The sequence below is a fragment of the Sus scrofa genome, chromosome 13 (assembly GCF_054392235.1).
Source record: "Sus scrofa isolate SSC_HxYL_T2T_F1_AM1 chromosome 13, Sscrofa_HxYL_maternal_Yorkshire_Landrace_v2.0, whole genome shotgun sequence".
Lineage (NCBI taxonomy): Eukaryota > Metazoa > Chordata > Mammalia > Artiodactyla > Suidae > Sus > Sus scrofa.
This window is the reverse complement of record NC_139395.1, coordinates 47,976,771-47,996,520: the sequence shown is the minus strand read 5'-3', so window position 1 is coordinate 47,996,520 and position 19,750 is coordinate 47,976,771. Positions and strand designations below refer to the sequence as shown.

The 19,750-nt window shown below is 47.9% G+C and overlaps 1 protein-coding gene across 32 annotated transcripts in view; it reads right to left on the bottom strand.

Moving 5' to 3' along the window:
• DOCK3 (dedicator of cytokinesis 3) overlaps nucleotides 1–876 on the bottom strand; it is a 507,677-nt gene extending 506,801 nt beyond the window's left edge. For all 32 annotated transcript variants that reach the window (XM_021068832.2, XM_021068840.2, XM_084988414.1 and 29 more), the window contains exon 1: nucleotides 536–876. In XM_021068832.2, the coding sequence (XP_020924491.2) occupies nucleotides 536–572 (37 nt within the window). In that variant the 5' untranslated portion in view covers nucleotides 573–876. The remainder of the gene's footprint in view (nucleotides 1–535) is intronic.
• Between the last annotated feature and the right edge of the window lie 18,874 nt (nucleotides 877–19,750).

Here is a 19,750-nt window from a genome sequence, read left to right as displayed (position 1 = left end):
CAAATTAAAACGGATCAAACGCCGCCAAATCAAATGTCTGCAAAATTCTGAACTGGGAAAATGATGTCAATGAATTTTATCCCTTTTTTTTTTTTTTTTTTTAACCTAAGGTTCTTGTCCAAGAATAAAGTCATCGGGTTCCTCAACTCAGATGCGGAAAACTCATTAAAACTGAGGTTTGGAAACGGACTGTCAGAATTGGGATTCTTAGGTAAAACTGTCCTCCGCCCCACACCAGAAACCTCCGGCGGCTGCTGGGGCCCTGCCCGTCCCTCCTGCGGGCCACACCTGCCGAGGGCGCGCAGCCAGCGCCCCCTGCCGCCCTCCCGAAGCCCAGAGACCCACTCCCACCCCCGCGACCCGCGACCTGCACCCGCGCCGCCCCCACCCCGCGCACGCCTCGCACCGAGGCCGCGCAGCCTCCGGGCAGGGGCGGGGGGCGCGCGGGCGCGGACTGAGGCGAGGCCGGCACCGAGCCGAGAGCACAGGCGCGTCACCCGAATCCCCGCCACGGCCAGGCCAAAGCCTCACCTACCTACGCCGTATTTCTCTTCCTCCGTGGGGGTCCACATGGCAGAGCCGGGCGCGGCCCCGCGGGCGCGGCGGCCGGGCGACAGTGCGGCGAGGACGGCCGCGAGCCCGGCTGTGGCGCACCGCGAGCCGAGGCGGGGGCGGTCAGGCGGCGCGGAGCAGTGGGCGGTGCATCCCTCGCAGGCCGTCCGGGATGCCACTGCCGCCACGTCCTGACCGCGAGGTTCTGCAGGCGTCTTAGTACCAGGCGGCGCGGGCGAGGGTTCGCCACCTGTCCGTCCCTGCCGCTCCCGCGCCGCCACTCCGTTCCTCACAGCTTAGCTGCTCGGCTCCCGGCGCCGCCGCGGTTCGGCTCGCCTCAGCGGGCTCGCAAGACGCCCGCGCATGCGCTGCTCCCCGGCGCGCGGGGGCTTGCGCTGCCCGGGCTCGCGCCGCCCGAGCCCGCGCGCGAGCCCACGCGCCGCAACCGCCGCGCGCCAGCGGAGGGAAATCCGCGAGAGGCGATTGGATGGCCTCTTGGTGCTCAGAACTGGTTCTGGTGGCCTCAGGATCCTGGGCCGCCGCGGCTAGCGCTGGAGGAGGCGGGGCTGCGCAGGTGGGAGGCCCTCAGCCCCCCACGGGCCTCGATGTTTAATGCCTCTTGCCAGGCACGCCGAGATGGCCGGTCGTAGAGGGGAGAGCCGGGAAGAGAGGGAACGATACCATTTTAAGACCCATCCCGCTGTCACCCACTGCTCTGTCATGACCCCTTCCCTGGAAAGGTCCTGGAAAGGTTCTGGCAGCCATGGTGCGCATCTCCTGGACCCGCAGGGTGGGATCGTTGCGGGAGAACAAGGTAGGGCGTTCCGGTGCCCCTTGCTCTTAGGTCTCTGGGACTCCTCCTAGGCCAAAGCCGCTGGCGCCTCCTTGGTTCTTGTTTCCCCTAGTTGGCTTGCGTGGTAAATGCTTGGGGCCAGAAGGATCACAGCAGCCTTCTTAGTAAGAAAGCACTTCCTCACTGCGGGGTGGGGGGAGGGGGGCAGGGGGTAGGTGTTCCTGCCCTAGAAACTACCTCTGCTACACCTAGATCTCTGCCTTCCAGGCCATCCTGAGTTTTTGGTTCATTCTGGAAACTTATCTGCTTTCTCTCCTCCCTTAAAATCCACTCACTCTTAGGCCTGCAAATATCACCTTGTGACCCTAAGTCAACCACTTATCAAAAACCAAGAAAGTCGGAGTTCCTGTTGTGGCTCAGCGGGTTAAGGACCGTTGTTTCAGTGAGAACGCGGTTTGGATCAGATGGCCTCGCTTAGTAGGTTAAGGATCCCACCTATGCTGCAGCATAGGTTCCAAATGCTGCTTGGACCTGGTGTTGCCTCAGTTGCAGCTCCAATTCAACCCCTAGCCAGGGAACTTCCATATGCCAGCGGTAAGAAAACAAAAACCACCAGGAAAGTCCTGACAACTGCAGGACTTCTTTCCACTTAGCGTCTGGATTGCATGGTGTTCCTAGCCCTAATCCAGGCAGATCTGTACATCTCCGTGACCAGCACTACCAAATCAAAACCCTGGTGTCATTCCTCACTAACACTCTTGGACACCTCCACTCTTCAAAGCCCAGCTAAGGGCTTCATCTCCAGAAAACCTTCCCTGATCCTGCAGCTAGTGTACTTTTGCCTGGGATTCAAGTTATGTGTGTTTGGTCTTATTTTTTTCCCCTAAGACTGTCAGCTCCCAAAAGGCAACCTGCAAGCTAAAGCCACATTTGGTCCATCAGTACCCAGCCCAGCACCTGACTTGTTGAATAGGAAGCAAGATTAATATATGGACATCTCGGTAATCAACAGATCTTGTTGATTCTTCATTCACAATGTCCCTTATGATTGGTAGCTCTTCCCAGGCCTGACTGTGCTCACCTCGATTATTGCCACAGACTCCCATTTCCTGACCTGTAGACTCCTCCTCCCACCAACGAAGGCTGCCCACTTCTGCCCCTGGAAAATGTTCTGTAAATCATGGAGTTTCTCAATAGCTAGATACTTTCTCTCCCTCTCTCTCTCTCTCTCTTTTTTTTTTTTGTTTTTTGTTTTTTTTTTTTTTAGGGCTGCACCTGCCGCATATGGAGATTCCCAGGCTAGGGGTCAAATCAGAGCTGTAACTACCAGCCACAGCCACAGCCACAGCAACACCAGATCCAAACCATGTCTGTGAACTACACCAGGGCTCACAGCAACACCGGATCCTTAACCCACTGAGCAAAGCCAGGGATCAAACCTGCAACCCCATGGTTCCTAGCCAGATTCATTTCTGAGATACATTTTTTTTATCCAAGAGCATAATAAAAGGGATATCCTTATTTATGTAGCTAACTGTTCCAAGAAGATAAACCCCTGCCCAATGGCCACCATGGAATGTTTACCACAGAATAAAGCCACAGTCCCACAAAGCTTTCTCCAGGGAGCTATCCCAGGCCTGGATAAGAGAGAGTCCAAGTTATACAGACCTTCTAAACAACCTTTAAAGGCTCTTGTTTCATGCTCTAGTTCCACCCCATTGACTGATGTATGTGATGATGTCTCAGAGCCCCAGGACTGGTTTCCACAGTTTACTCTCTTGTTCCCTGTCTGAATCCATCTTAGATTATGGCTTCCCTAGATGAAGACAATTCCAATCCATGACTGCACACTTCAACTCAGTGGTGGGAGGGCATTAATCCCAATTGGGGAAGGGAGAAGAAAGAGGGCTGAGGTAAGAAGGAGGGCGTCTAAGTCCGAGACTCTTAGAGTCTTGCTGTTTGCACTAAATTTAGATCATTGTCTTAAATTGAAGCAAAAGGTTACAGAACATGTTATGGAAAATCAGCCTTCAGCAGGACTATGCACCTGCTCTCCTATACCCACAACATCCACTTTGAGCCCTTCCTCATGTTCTCAGTCCATTCTCACCCCATACAAACACAACACTCCTAGCATGTGAAGTGATTTCCTGTTTGCCTCTGAAAATCAGGACCCTCAGCTCCCTGCCCTCCCTCCTTTTCCACTCACACTTCCATGTTTTCACCACCACCCCAGTGGCACTCAGGATCTCCAGGAACCTACTGCACCGGTATTGCTCCCTGTACCCCATTTTACCCTCTTCTGCTTCACAATCTCCTCTGTGGTCCCAGGAACACCTGCCCTGTTGGCACTCTCATCCCCCATTCCCTTTCTCTCCTCCTCTCTCTATCTAACTTCAAAAGAGAATTATCCAGTTCAGTTCTAACTTCAAAAGAGAATTATCCCTTTATTTCAACACAATTCATTTGACTCTCAGGCCCCCTAAGGTCTTGTTTCTGACTGTGTCACCTCCTGGAAACTACACTCCCAGAAGTCCCCAGGGCCATCCCAACTCCAGACACAAGCATATGCTATTCTCTGACTCTTTCTGGGCCTGTGCATATAATATCCCTCAGCTTATATACTCTCTTCTCTTGAACTCATCACATCCTCACCCTCCAAAGGCCACTTTCCCCAAGAAAGCTTCCCCCAACGTCCCTTGGCTGAAGGGGATTTTGCTCTCCCACAAGGGTTTTCCAGTAGCACTTATTCATCCCACCCTCCTCCAAGATACATCAAATGTGTCCACTTTGCACGTTGACAAACATATGTTCCCTTCTTCAGTGGTAAAGACTGCTCTTCACTTATTTTTACCCCACACAGAGACTAACATAGGGCCTATCACCTAACAGCAATTCAGCATATACTCTTGGGTGAATGATCTGCCTGTATTCTGAGAGCATAATGAAATAGGTTGGAAAAGAAAATTGAGAAATTTACTTCAGCAAGTCATAAATCTCCAAGTTCTGAAACCCCAGTTAATTAGAGTAAATTTCTTTGATATAGACACACTGGCTTTAATTAAAAATTCATTGAGACGTGTTACAAAGTATCTATATAAAAGATCATCATGGGGAGCAATTTCCTTAAGAAATAAAGAAGTCTGGAGTTCCCGTCGTGGCGCAGTGGTTAACGAATCCGACTAGGAACCATGAGGTTGCGGGTTCGGTCCCTGCCCTTGCTCAGTGGGTTAACGATCTGGCGTTGCTGTGAGCTGTGGTGTAGGTTGCAGACTCGGCTCGGATCCTGCGTTGCTGTGGCTCTGGCGTAGGCCGGTGGCTCCAGCTCCGATTCAACCCCTAGCCTGGGAACCTCCATATGCCGCGGGAGCGGCCCAAGAAATAGCAACAACAACAACAACAAAAAGACAAGAAATAAAGAAGTCTGCAAACAGTTTGACTTACCATGTCACTATTATTTTGGGGTTGAACTCATTGAACCTCAGATACTAAATTGCATCATAATAAATAAGTGAAGAAGGAGTCAAGTTTCAGCAGGATATTCTTTAAGACTGGTGGCTATATTGGAGTTCACGTCGTGGCGCAGTGGTTAACGAATCCAACTAGGAACCATGAGGTTGTGGGTTCGATCCCTGGCCTTGCTCAGTGGGTTAACGATCCCGCATTGCCGTGAGCTGTGGTGTAGGTTGCAGACGCGGCTCGGATCCCACGTTGCTGTGGCTCTGGTGTAGGCCGGTGGCTACAGCTCCGATTAGACCCCTAGCCTGGGAACCTCCATATGCCGTGGGAGCAGCCCAAGAAATCGCAAAAAGACAAAAATAATAATAATAATAATAATAAAGACTGGTGTCTATAAAAAGTAGCCCATAACCAAACAGATTTTGTAGTAACATACAAGAAATGTAGAGACAGCATCATCTTTTTCTCTTAAATGGAACTTAACAATCTTTTTAACATAAGCTAACTGCATAATGAGAAATCCCCATCACCTTTGGCAAATGAGACTGGGCCTCTACAAAGCCAACGAGCTACACTTTGTATCTTCTCTCCTTGCTTTCTGCTGCCTGGAGAATCAAACAGCAGCCTTTAAGGAGCCAGCCAGTCTGATGACTCAGCTCATAAAACAATGTGTGGCCACAAAGATGAAGTTTATCCAGGAGCATCCTGGAGGCTCTTGCTACTGAAGTCGGCAAGCAATAGGCAAGTGGTACACGATGCTCACTCTCCTGAGAGTTTCTGGCCATGGTGCCAGAGCAGCACTTACTCCCCTCTCCCAGCAGTTGATTTCATCTGGTGCTCTGTCCAAGCAGAATGATGGAAAAACTTCAGAGAAATGTAGTGAGTATAGGGACAAGTCCAGGCGACACTGACAGTGGTGACATTCTGCCTTCTCCTGATCCAGAAGTGCCTGCATCTAGAGTTTATGCCCATCTGCAGCCCAGGGGCAGGTAAATAGTAAGCTTGGAACACGTGTTATCCAACTCATCTCTGCTGTGCTGGGTTCGCCTAGGAGTGGGTCTGCTCTGGTTAATAAAGCATCTACAGAGCAGGTTTCCTTCATGGCAGAAAGACACCCAAGCTAGTCTCACTGCACCACCACCCCTTATGTTCCCCTAAAGCAACGTCTTTTAGGAAACCTCCTCTCAGGTGGTAACAATGGAATAAAGGGCCAGCAGTAGGTTAACACAGAGATGCCTGACAAAGTTCGGGTCCTTTTAAGTGACTAAGAAGATATTTTTAGTATTTTCCTTTAAATTTTGTTGCATCTGAATATCTTTGCAGTGGGGCGGGAATAGGGAAGAGTGTGAAAAAGAGACAGATTAAGCAGTGTAATATTTCATTATTTTCCCTAAAATGACAAACTTTAACCATCTGTTCGTATTTTACCAACCCATTCAAAACATTATTAAAATGCAGATTCCTTGAAGTTAACCAGGGTCTTTCAAATGAGAAGTGACCAAGAGATCCAGTGTTGTCACTGCTGTGGCTCTGGTTACAGCTGTGGCTTGGGTTCGATCCCTGGCCCGGAAATTTCCACATGCTGATTTCAACCACTAGAGTCTGATGGGGCACTTTATGGCTGGCCGTAGCTATCAAGGTCTACTGTGAGAAGCACCCCTGGACATGTCACAGGCTCCTCAGCACCTTCTTCCTACCCACCCAGGACTGTGAGCTACCTGGAGACAGTGTCATTTTTTTCCCTTTGGCTTCTTCAGTACCCAACACACAGGACAGGATCTGCACATAGTAGATACTCAGCAAATATTACTTGAATGAATGCATTAGTGAATAAGTGCTTTTTTCCCAAAGTTTTTGTCTTTGTTTCAATATGGTTTTTGTTTATTGTTTGTGTCTGGCCAGGAAAGTAAAAGGAGATAGAAGCAAAAACAAGATACCACCTGGAAGGAGGGGCAAGTTGACAAAAGCTTGGCATCACTTAGTTCACCTTTCCCTTTGGGGGAAATAACTGTGCCCTTGAATTTCTACACTAAGTCACCAAGGAGGAATTGAAATTAAAAACCTTGGAGAGTAATTAGCAACAAAACGTTCTAATGTCAAGAAGTGAATTTTATGGGACCATATTTGTAATATTAATTGGGCCTCTGCGTAGCCAAAGGGTGAAATTATTACTCCAATACAAATAAGCCCAAAAGAGAAAAACAGCCCAAAATAGCACTGATATTGCAAATCAGGACAGAGGTAATTTCTCTACACATAAAAAAGCAACCAATTGCAATGCCTTCATCATTTCACTTGAGTTAAGCGCAAAACAAAGCCTGTTTGTTTGCTGGAGCACCACCACCTCCCCCATCTCTGAATGGCTCTGGGGCTGGGGCTAGAAAGGGAACTTAGACTTTGTTCCCCCCAGATCCTCATATTTTCACCTCAAAGTACGGGAAATTTTAATCATTCGTCTACCAAATATTTGTTGAGCACCTATTATGGACCAAGTCCGGAGAAGATGTTCGATCTTTCCCATCAGAGTTTAAACATCTAGTTGGGGGGAAGAAATATTGAACCAATTATCACACAAGCAAATCTCTAATTAGAGACATAAGTACTAGGACAGATGACTACAGTGTACAAAGGGAGCATCCACCAAGGGGCCTGGCCTAGTTTAAGTCAGGGAAGACTTCCTGGAGGAACTGGTGTTTAAACTGGAACCTGACAATGCAGACAAATCAGCCAAGTAAAGAAGGAAAGAATGTGCTCTAGGCAGAGCGAGCAGCACTGGGGGAGGCAGATCAGGTGGAAAAGGAGCTGGATGTCTCAGAAGAATGGAAAGGCCAGTGTCACTGATGTGATGAGTGAGCAAGCAGGTAAGTGGAGAGTAGGGAGAGCTGTGGCTCAAGTGGGAGGCAGGGCCAGGTCTTGGGACCTTGCTGGGTCCCATGATATTGGGGCACAAACCATTGCCAGGCCTGGGGTCAGAAGCAGAGATGAAAGACGTAAGAACAGGCCCCTCAAGGAGATCCTGGGTTTGTTGGGGGGGAACCTAGGCAAAAGCCCACCCCCTTGAATGCGAATCTTCTGAGTACCCAACAAAGGCTGCCCAGAACCGCTCCCCACCCAGGACCACTCCAGGCTTCCCTCTCCTCTTTGAGCCATTCCTCCCTTGATTTTCAAGGTGGCACACCTGAGTGAAGACTCAACACTCATCTCCCAGGCTCAGAGGGGAAGAGCAACTTACCTCCTACACAGCCAACTCTCTAGAGTCCAGGAGGGGTCCTGGGCCCCACTGTTTCAACTGCAACGTCAACGCTCTGCTTGTCCCCTGCAGCCTTGCCCATGCTGAGGGTCTGGGGAAGAAATATCACCAAAAATGCCAAGAAACAACTGGCCTTGAATCCGACCAGGGACCACTGCTAATCTCTTTCTTGAGGAACATTTAGAAGAGGATGAAAAAAAAAAAAAGGAACTCTCTCCTGAGAGCACACCTTGAATGTGTACTCAGAATGTGCAAGAACGGAGTTCCCGTCATGGCGCAGTGGTTAACGAATCCGACTAGGAACCATGAGGTTGCAGGTTCAGTCCCTGGCCTTGCTCAGTGGGTTAACGATCCGGCGTTGCCGTGAGCTGTGGTGTAGGTTGCAGACGTGGCTCGGATCCCGCGTTGCTGTGGCTCTGGCATAGGCCGGTGGCTATAGCTCCGATTAGACCCCTAGCCTGGGAACCTCCATATGCCGCAGGAGCGGCCCAAAGAAATAGCAAAAAAAAAAAAAGAATGTGGTGCAAGAACTTGACCCAGGAAACAGCAAAACCAATACCCACTCTGTTGCCACTGAGGAAGAACAATTGTAAGAAATGGAGACTATTTTATTCTCCAATTATCATTGAAGGTGGTGGATCAGAACTTATAATACACAGTCATGAATTATGGAATCATCGTAGAAGGGACTCTGACCTGGAAACCTGCCATGGCAAGGGCCATGGCAATTTTTCGCGAGAACTCGTCACCAGGTGGCCCTGCCTTGAAACCACAACCCACGCTCAGCCTGCCCTGACTCCAGCTCCAACCTGTCACTCAAGGCTGCTGTCAGCCCTTGAGTTTTAGAAGTTGTGAACAACCAAGCAACAGCAAATAGAGTTTGAAGGCTCTGGGTTAACATCCAGCTCCAGATACTTCCCAGCAGGGTGACCCCAAGCAAGTAGTTCAACACTCTCTGACCTCATTTTGCTCCTCTGTCAAGTGGGAATGTTAAAGACTTCTGTATCAGGGATGTTTATGAGGATAATGCGTGGGAAGCTCTCAACATGGAGCCTACCAGAGGGTAACTGTTCACTCCACATTGGAACCTTGCTCCTACCCCATCAGCTCAGACTGCTTCTCAGAAATCCTGGGACTCCTTGCATTTGGGGAACCTGCTTCTCCTGCAAGCCAGCCTGAAAGAGCTGATTCGGTCACCCCCATCCTGCTGGGCTGGCCTCCCTCATCCGCCTCTCACCAGCCAGCACTTAGCTGAGCACCAGCCCCTTCTGTCTGTTTAACACCAAAAGGTATTGATTTCCCTGAGCTATTTCCATGACGCAACAACCTTGAGAACCACATATCCTATCAGTTCTCCTCCATGACCATCATATTCCCTGCTCATAGAGAGTTTCCCTAGAGCCACAGGGTCCTCAGCTGCCAAGGCTAAGGTCTATTTCATTTTGCACTCATTTAAAGGTCAAACATGAATTTCTCCCCATTATTGTACTGTGTCTTGTCACACAGACTCTCTCTGTTTCATGCATTAGTCACAGTCTTGCTATCAAATTAAATATTCCTCAGTGGTTATTTTTAGAGAAGTCTTTTTCTAACTCTACATGGTGCAATGATGTGTGCGCACCCACAGCTCTGGAATCCAAGCATTACCAGGTGGGCTCCAAATTGTGTGAGGCTCAAATTCCTCTAGAAAGCAGAAGCCAGTGGAGCAGTGGTTTGTAACCTGGCTCTGTTCATGGAATCCCTGCCGAGCTGAAAATAATTAATCCCCGAGACCTTGGATGATCCAATCATTCATCAGTCAGTCCAGAAAAGGACCTAAGAAGACTCTTGGCACATTTGTGAGTTAAGCAAAGCAAGTCAGTGCTATCCCAGCTGCTGGTTTGGCTCTCTCCTCATTCCTACTCCAAGGACACCAAAAGTAGTTGTGTCCCCACGCCTTGCACCCACATGGAAACCTGCCCTCAGGAAAGGCCCTGTTACCCTCTTCACTGAGGCCTGAATGAATGACAGTGGTTACACCCACTCTCATAGAGTCTCCATCTACCCAGGCCAGCTTTGAGAAAGAAGTGAGGGAGTTCCCGTCGTGGCGCAGTGGTTAACGAATCCAACTTGGAACCATGAGGTTGCGGGTTCGGTCCCTGCCCTTGCTCAGTGAGTTAACGATCCGGCGGCGTTGCCATGAGCTGTGGTGTAGGTTGCAGACGCGGCTCGGATCCCACGTTGCTGTGGCTCTGGCGTAGGCCCGGTGGCTACAGCTCTGATTCGACCCCTAGCCTGGGAACCTCCACATGCCGCTGGAGCGGCCCAAGAAATAGCAAAAAAAAAAAAAAAAAAAAAAAAGAGAGAGAGAGAGAGAGAAAGAAATGAGGCCCTCAGAACAGAATTTCAAATTCAGCTGGGATGTGTGTACGTGAGGAAGAACATGCTAAACCAGTCCTCTTTGGAGTTCCCTGGTGGCCTAATGGTTAAGGATTTGGCATTGTCACTGCTGTGGCTCAGTATCAATCCCTGGCCCAGAAACTTCCTCATGCTGCAGGTGGAGCCAAAGAAAAAAAAATTTTTTTTTAATTTTAAATAAAAGTAAGTTCTCATCACTCACTTGAAGGTGCAGGGAAGATACAAAGTTATGCATACTTAGCCTTAAGGAACTCATGGCAGAGTTGAAGCAGCAAAATCCAAGGAAAGTGATTGGAAAGTAATTCAAGGCAGGATTCAGCACTTCTCCCTGGGGAATGTACCATGGAGGAAGGGGTGGATTTCTCACTTCCTTCCCATGCTCCCTTCTATGTGCTGGTCCCCACTGGCTGTGATATCCCAGTCCTCATGCATCCAGGGCAAGTGAGATTGGGGAACAGGGAAGAGATGAGCCTAATGCTGGGCTCAGTTCACAGGCCCATTTGTGCTCACAACAAGCTGCCTCCATCAGTGAGGAAAGTGACATTTTGACTTCCATCTGTGTTTTTATTTCTCAACTTCATCAGAAGTTGGATGGGGACAAGAAACTCCTTATTGAGGACTCTCTCAAGGAGTCCCTATAGGTTATAGATTCTACAGACATTCAGAAGTGGGGGTAGGACAGTGCCAAGCAGGTGAGAGAAACCCAGGAAGGCTTGGCTGAGGATGCAAGATCACAGAGGATGAGTCTGATTGAACATGGCTCAGGAGTAAAGGGGCATGCTTTTTGTTTTTCGTTTTGCTTTTTAGGGCCACACCTGCAGCATATGGAGGTTCCCAAGCTAGGGGTCAAATCAGAGCTTCAGCTGCCAGCCCACACCACAGCCACAGCAACGATGGATCCTTAACCCACTGAGCGAGGCCAGGGATCAAGCCCGCATCCTCATGAATACTAGTCGGATTTGTTTCTGCTGCACCACAGCAGGAACTCCCAAGGGGGGTGTTCTTGATGGAGGTTTCACTAACCAACGCACAGAGCAAAGAAGAAGCAAAGACATGTAGAAAGCAGTAACTAGGCCAGTGTGAGTAGAGCCCGAGATTTCTTTGGGAGAGGTGGCAAGTGGCTGAAAGCAGATGACAGTATTCCTAGCAATCAGTAGAGACTTGATTGGCCAGTTGGTCAAGGCATGTTTCCCAAAGGGTCTGCAAGGTCTAGGGCAAGTGGTCAGGGGCAGAGTTGATGATGGCTTAGAGAAAAATCTATGGGGCAGGCAGAGAAGCTGTTGTGACTATTCCATGGTTCCCTGATGTCAGGATGTGAATCCGGCCTGAAGAAGTGGCACTGAAAACTTGGCAGCAGGAACTATGTGAGGCCCTCAGGAGGAAGAATGTGACTGTGAAAAGTGTTTTTTCTGGCGGGGGAGGGGGGGGAAGCGGGCAGGGAGGACAGTCCAGGAAGACACAAAGGATTGCTGCAGTGGGTAAAGACGGCTGTGGCAGGGTCTGGAGAGCCATTCAGAGAGAACACTTGGAAAAGTACGTGTGGGTCACTTGATAGGATCTGCTCCCTTCTGTGAGGGGAATTAGAACCAGTAAAGTGAACATATGGGAAAATGAGCATCTTCTCTAACTATCAAAGAAAGACAGCTTGAAGCTACAGTGAGACCCTGTCTTTGGCCCATCAAATAAAAAGAAAAATTTCAATGACAGTGTGTAGGCAGTTAGGAATATGAGAGTAGGCTGCCTCATGCAGTGTTTCTCAGTAGGGTGGGTCTAGCTGACCCCCCATCAGCAATATGGCAAGTGGATATCACAAACCCCTAAAGCTTAGTTCTGTGAAAATGGATCAAAGGAAAGCTCCACACACCCAGATAATCCAATGCAATACTGTCAATAAATATTAGAAGTAACCCAAATGACCACCGGTAGGGGATGAACTAACTGAACATGTGGTGTTACTGCATATAATTTTATGCAACCAGTAACAACAACAAAAGCTATATATCAACATGGAGAATGTCTATTATGTAACATTCAGTGAAAAATAATCAGGCTCAAAACTCTGTTCACAGCATGGTTATAATTATGCAAGAACAATTGCATGTAGAAACAAACCAGAGTGAAATATAGCAAGAAATTAACCTTTCCCTCTTTTCTGCAATTTCCAGATGCATGTGTTGCTCTTGTTACAAACTTACCTGTCTAAAGCAGGGTAGCTTTCTCAGGAAAATAACGAGCAGGGGCAGGCCAGGGGCTGGGCAGCACTGCACTCTGGAATCTACCCTCTTACCCTCCCTCCCTGGAGCTCATCCCTCTTGATGATGAGCTTGGAGGATTTTTTTTTCTTTTTTCTTTTCTTTTCTTTTCTTTTCTTTTCTTTTCTTTTCTTTTCTTTTTCTTTTCTTTTCTTTTCTTTTCTTTTCGGGCCACACCTGCAGCACATGGAAGTTCCCAGGCTAGGGTCAAATCAGAGCTGCAGCTGCTGGCCACAGCCACAGCAACACGGGATCCAAGCTGTGTCTGTGACCTACACCACAACTTACGGCAACACCAGATCCTTAACCCACTAAGTGGGGCCAGGGATAGAATCCGCATCCTCATGGATACTAGTCAGGTTCATGATCCGCTGAGCCACAGTAGGAACTCCAAGGAGGATTTCTTGAAGCTGGACTCCAGATAGCCAGCCAGGGATGGCTTTGGCCTGGACTCCTGTGCCTGTCTCGTCCTCTCCTCTCATCCTAGCCTGGCTCATTTACTCATCCACCCTGGCTGGCCCAGGCTGGAACTTCCAGAGCACAGGGCCCACTTTTCTCTATCTGCATGGCCAGTGAGGACTTTGATCCCTCAGCATATGCCAATAGCCCCTCAAGGCTACTCACTGGGTGCTTGGAGAAAGGCTGCCATTCCCCTTCCCCGAACTCACTGCCTCCACTTCCATATCTATAGCTCCCACCTCTCTAGCTGGACTTCCAGTCCTATTACTCCACTGAAATTCCTGTGTTGAGGTCACCAAGGATGTCTATGACAGAATATCTTATGGGTGGTTCTCTGTCCTTGTCCTGTTTTTCCTACTCAGCAGCATCCCACACAGTGACCATCCCTTTCTTGGAAACTTTGCTTCAAGAGATAGCCAAGAAGCTAAACTCTTTCGGTTTTCCTCATACTTCACCATTCCCTCTCAGTCTACTTTCCTGGCTCCTTCATATCTCCCCAACCTCTAGCCCAGGATTAAATCTCCTTTTCATCCTTCTCCGCATTCTCCCCTCTCTTGTCTGGTTTGCAGCTTTGGATTCCAGCTAAATCATAACACTTCCCAAAAGCTATGCCTCAAGCTCCATCATTCCAGCTGCCCTCCTGAGACCTTGAATGTCTAACAGTATCTTGAAATCAAAGTGGCCAGAGCTGTACCCTCACCCCCAAGCTCCTCATCTCAAAAAGACAGCATCTCCATCCCTTCAGCAGCTCAAGGCAACCCCTAGTGTCATTCCTGCTTCCCCTCTCCTTCCCCCACACCCATGCCACAGTGAATTCTGTGACTCCAACTCCAAATACATCCAGATCTCCCATAGTCCCAGGCTAAACCACCCCTCTCTCTCACTTTGAATTCTGCAGCCTCCTTGTCAGTGTCGCTGCTTCCCCTTTTGCCCTTCCAATTCTTTGCAGGCAGCCAGAGAAATTTTTTTTAGTGTAAATCACAGCATGGTATCCGTGCACTCAATAGATTGGCCTTCCAAGAAACAAAGCTTCAGCTATTTAACTCTGTCTTACTCTGCTCTCACCACTGCTATTCTACATTGTATTAAAAGCCTCATAAAGATTGGAAAGGAAGAAGTAAAGCTCTCTTTATTCACAGATAACATTGTTGTGAATGTAGAAAACGACTAGAGCTAATGAGAAAATTCAGCAATGTCACAGAATACAGATTAATATATAAAAATCAACTGTATTTTCATAAATTCTTCGTAAAATGGTAACAAACTTGGGAAATTAAAAAATTTTTTAATTCTACTTACAATTGAATCCAAAACCTAAAAATGCTAGGTAGCAATTAAAGTAATGCTAGATACACAAGACTATAAACTATTGTTAAGAAAAATTTAAGACCTAAAGAAATAGGAGGATAGCCCATGTTGATGGATTGAATGTAATCAAGACAGTATGGTATTGGCAAATATATAGACAATCAATGAAAGAATACAGTGCAGAACTGTATACAAGCAACTGATTTTTGATGAGTGCCATAGCAGTTCTGTGGGGAAAGAAATATTTATTTTTCTTTAAGAATGCTGCTATAAAATTTGGTTGTGATGATTGTTGTACAACTATAAATGTAATAAAATTCATGGAGTAATTTAAAAAATTTTTAAATAAAATAGTTTAGTAAGAAAAAAGAAAAAAAGAATGCTGCTCTCTAGATAGCCATATGGAAAAGTATAAATCCCAATCCTGAGCTCTCACCATATTCAGAAATCAATTACAGATGGCTCATGGCCCCAAATGTAAAAGCTAAAATTATACATATTCTAAGAAAGGAAAAAAAAATTGAAGAATGTCTTTGTGACTTTGGGAGAAGTAAAAATTTCTTAAAGAGGACATAGAAAACACTAATCATAAAAGTAAACAATGACAGGGAGTTGCCTGTGGTGCAGCACCTTAAGTATCTGGTATTATCACTGCTGTGGCACAGGTTCAATCCCTGGCCCCCGGAACCTCTGCATGCCATGGGCGCGGCCAAAAAGAGAGAAAAAATGTAAACAATGATAAGCTGAATTTCAAAAAAATTAAAAACTGTGCATCAAAAGCACCACTAAGAAAATGAGTAGGGGAGTTCCCGTCGTGGCGCAGTGGTTAACGAATCCGACTAGGAACCATGAGGTTGCGGGTTCGGTCCCTGCCCTTGCTCAGTGGGTTAACGATCCGGCGTTGCCGTGAGCTGTGGTGTAGGTTGCAGACGCGGCTCGGATCCCGCGTTGCTGTGGCTCTGGCGTAGGCCGGTGGCTACAGCTCCGATTCAACCCCTAACCTGGGAACCTCCATATGCCGCGGGAGCAGCCCAAGAAATAGCAACAACAACAACAAAAGACAAAAGACAAAAAGACAAAAAAAAAAGAAAGAAAAGAAAATGAGTAGGCTATATGGGGAAAGAATCTCAGAAACAATGGATATATGTATATGTCTGACTGAGTCACTTTTCTGTACACTTGAAACTAACACAACATTGTAAACAAGTATACGCCAATACAAAATAAAAATTAAAGAAAAAAAATGGGTACATAAGCTATATTGTAGGAGAAAACATTCCCAACTCATATCCTTTCACAAAGGATACATAGCCAGAATATATAAAGAATTCCCATAACTCAATAATAAAAAAGGCAAACAACCTAATATTTGAAAATACTTAGCTAAAGACTTGAACAGATATGTCAATGGCCAATAATCACATGAAAAATTCATTCTCCAATATCATTATTCATCAGGAAAATGCAAACTAAAACTGCAGTGAAATAACACTACATGTCCATCAGAATAAGCTAAGATAAAAAAGACTGATAATGCCAAATGCTGATGAGGATGTGGAGTAACTAGAAGTCTCATAAATTACTGATTGGAATGTAAAACGATACAACCACTTTTGAAATCTGGCAGTTTCTCAAAAAGTTAAACATATAGGTAATGTATATCCAGAAATTTCACTATGTATTTATTAGGCATTTCAGTCTTATGTATTTACCCCAAAGAAATGAAAGCATATATCCACACAAAGACTTGTACATGAATGTTCTTAGCAGCTTTTTTCTTAATAGCCCCAAACTGGAACCAAATAACCACTAAATTATGGTATAGACATAAAGAACAACAAAAAGGAAAGAATTACTACTATAAAAATATGGATGAATCTCAAAAGCAAAAAAGTCATACATAAAAAACTATCTACCTCCATCCTGTACCACTTTGTTTATATAAACTTCCAGAATGAGTAAAACTTATCTGTGATGGTAGATATCAGATTAGCATTCTGTGATTGTTGGGGACTTTCTAAGGTGATGGAAAGTTTCTATATCCTGACTGGGATCCTGGTTACATAGGTATACACATTAGTTTTAAATTATCTAATTTTACATGTAAGATTTTACTTTATATAAATTATACCAAAGACTCAAACTTTGGAAGCTACTTCTTTGACTGTAGCAGTGGCCAACTGATAAACCTATGGGCTGTTCTTAAAGCCCATCACAGACCCAGTGTTGTTCCTTATGGAAACCAAGATGTGGCCTCCGATGCAACATGGATGTGGTCTGGAGGGGTTGGATAAATCAGGCCTGGAAGTATAGTGCATGTGTTTGACTTGATTCATTCATCAGGTCCAAGCCAGGCCTTAACAACTGGACTCAGAATCTCACCCCTGGAGAGCAGGAGTAGGTATAAATCTGTGCTTGGGCAGATAAACCAAAACCGCCAGGGCATGAGGCTGGAACAGGGCGCTGAAGGCTTTCCCTTCTGGGTTTAGGACCCAGGTGGTACCCTCAGGGTTTGTTTTGTGCTTGGGAGGTAGCCCTTGGCCTTCACCAAATCTGAAGCTTTCTTATCCCTGTCAACTGGACCTGGAGGCAGAGGATGGCAGACTGACTCCCCGACACTCAAGACCTGAGGGATGACTCAAGTTCAGGAATGCATGCATGGCCTTCGGAAAAAAGGAATCCATCTCCTGCTTCCTCCACGTGTTCTCTCCTTCCTCCAGGCTGGATGCTGGCCGCCCAACATTGTTTTCTTAGAATTTGAGTATTAGAAAGTCTTCTGAAAAAAAAAAAAATGGAGTTCCCGTCGTGGTGCAGTGGTTAACGAATCCAACTAGGAACCATGAGGTTGCGGGTTCGATCCCTGCCCTTACTCAATGGGTTAAGGATCCGGCGTTGCCGTGAGCTGTGGTGTAGGTTGCTGACGTGGCTCGGATCCCGCGTTGCTGTGGCTCTGGCATAGGCCGGTGGCTACAGCTCCAATTCGACCCCTAGCCTGGGAACCTCCATATGCCACAGGAGCGGCCCAAGAAATGGCGAAAAGACAAAAAAAAAAAAAAGAAAAGAAAAGAAAAAAGAAAGTCTTCAGGCTAAATAGAAGACCACCTTCAACGTCTGCACTGCAAAGGCCTTGGCAGGGCATAGGAGCCCTGGCCTCCTGGCTGCCCTAACCCTCTCTGTCAAATCAGATACTACTCCCTTCCAGCTCCCACTCCTCTCTTCATTCTATAAATGGTCCAGGGCCCCCACTCCCTCCAGCCGAGTTACAGTATCTCAAATCTTGAAGCAGCAGCTCTGAATCCTCCTGTGAAACCTGTGAGCATCATCATGGTCATTTTACAGCAAGGAAACTGAGATTCCAAAGAGAAGAAGAAACTTGTCCAAGATCATGCACAGCAGCCCGCCTCAGAGATTCCAGGTGTTTCCTCACACTAAAACCCCTTCTCTATACCAGGGAAGAGCAGCAGCCACAATCCTTGAGGGACTAAACTTCAACCTTCTGCAGAACCTGGAATAAGCAGTGCCAGATCTAGGACCATGACATCCAAGGGGATAAGTCTGGAAGCGGTAGAAGATCCTGTGGGGAGAGATGGCCTATGTTTTTGAGCTCTTTTCTAGACAAAGAGAGAATCCTGAGGATTTCCTAAGTGGCAAGGGAAGCCATGGTAGCCATTGGTGCTGCATCCACTGAATAAAAGACCAATAGGGGTAGACAGCTGGGGCCGAGATCCCCAAACCGAGTTATATAGGAGCACCACTCAAGGAGTCTGTAGTAAATGTAGGTGCCATTCAGGGTGAGGCAGGTTCTCAAGATGGAAGGCCCAGGAAACTTCTGACAGGGCTGGGGTGGGGGTCTAGGTTGGGTTGTGGATCCGGAACAGACCTGGTCCATCAGGGAGGTCTCTGGTGGGAGACAGGTAGGCGGGCACTTGCCCCTTAGGCGTGCTGCCAGGGTTAGATGAACTGAGGGTTCTAGCATCCATCTGGCAATAATGGGAGTTTCCCTTCCTCCTTCCACAGGACAGGAAATCTCAGGGCAGGAGCAACCTGCAGGGCTGGCAGCATGAGAGCTGCTCAGTCAGTTGCCTGGACAACTGACCTGAGGCTCTTTTAAGAATGTTCCAGTGCAAGCTTATTGAGGGGAAGACTCTAACCAAGGGTAGGTGTGATCCAGGGACTGATGGTGACTTGCATGGGAGTCACTCTGAGCTGTCCTTGAGCATCCAGCCACAGTCCCAGTCACCCTTGCAGAGGGGCGCTTGCCCTGGGGCCATGCCACTTCAGTTTGGGAGAGAGTGTCAGATAAGTTCCTGCCCTCCAGCTTCATCATTCCCAGCATCCAGATGAAGCTGCTCTAGACCTCTCAGCTTGTCACCTCCCTTCAGCACAAGAGTCTCCAATGCCTCCCCAGTGCCTCTAGGGCAGAGTCCACACTAGCCTGGCATTTATTATCCCACCCTAGGTAGGGCGCTTGAGGCTTAAGAGAGGCCCTGTCCCCTGCCTCTGCCCTTCCCCAGTCACACCCCGCATCCCCTGCCCCCAGATGCCACAAGACCATTCCCAGGGCCATAGTGTGCCCTCTCCGCTCTGATCTTCCAGAAGTCCCATCTTTCTTCCACAGCTCTCCCAAGTTCCAAGGCCAAGCAAAGCCTCTACTCTCCTCTCATGACTTCATAGTCCTGCTTCTGTGGTGACATCCTGGTCTTCACACAGAAGGAGCCTAAGGGAGATGTCAAGTCTCCAGCCAGAAAGTGGGGACTCCACATCCAACAGGCCATGGCTTCCAACACGTCTACAGCTGCAGCCCCTCCCCAGCCTCAGGGCACAGCCAGGAAATCCCTTGTGTGTGTCCAGCTTTCAGACAGCCCCAGTCCTCAGAGTAGCAGAGAGGGGGACATCAGCAGCCAGGATCCAGAGATCTCAGACTCGAAGCCCCCTTGGGCTCCAGCAGACCTGCCCAGGGCACAGATGGGGCCTGCAATCCCCACCTTTCACGCCTCCTGGCTCTCTACACCCTCACAGCCCAGCGCCCTCAGCACCAGCCTCCCTGCACACCAACCCTTCTCTCTGCACCACAGCTAGAGTCCCTCACACCATTCCCAGTGCCAAGCATGAACACGCCCCTCACCCAAAGGCCTCTAGAAAGGAAACTCAAGAAAGCCTAATTATGAGCCACAGAGGGCCCAGGTGCAATTACTGATAAAGTCCTATTTAGGAACAAGCAAAAAATGGAAAACAGCCCTGCCGAAGGTGAGCCAAAAGGACCTGAAAGGGAACTCTGGA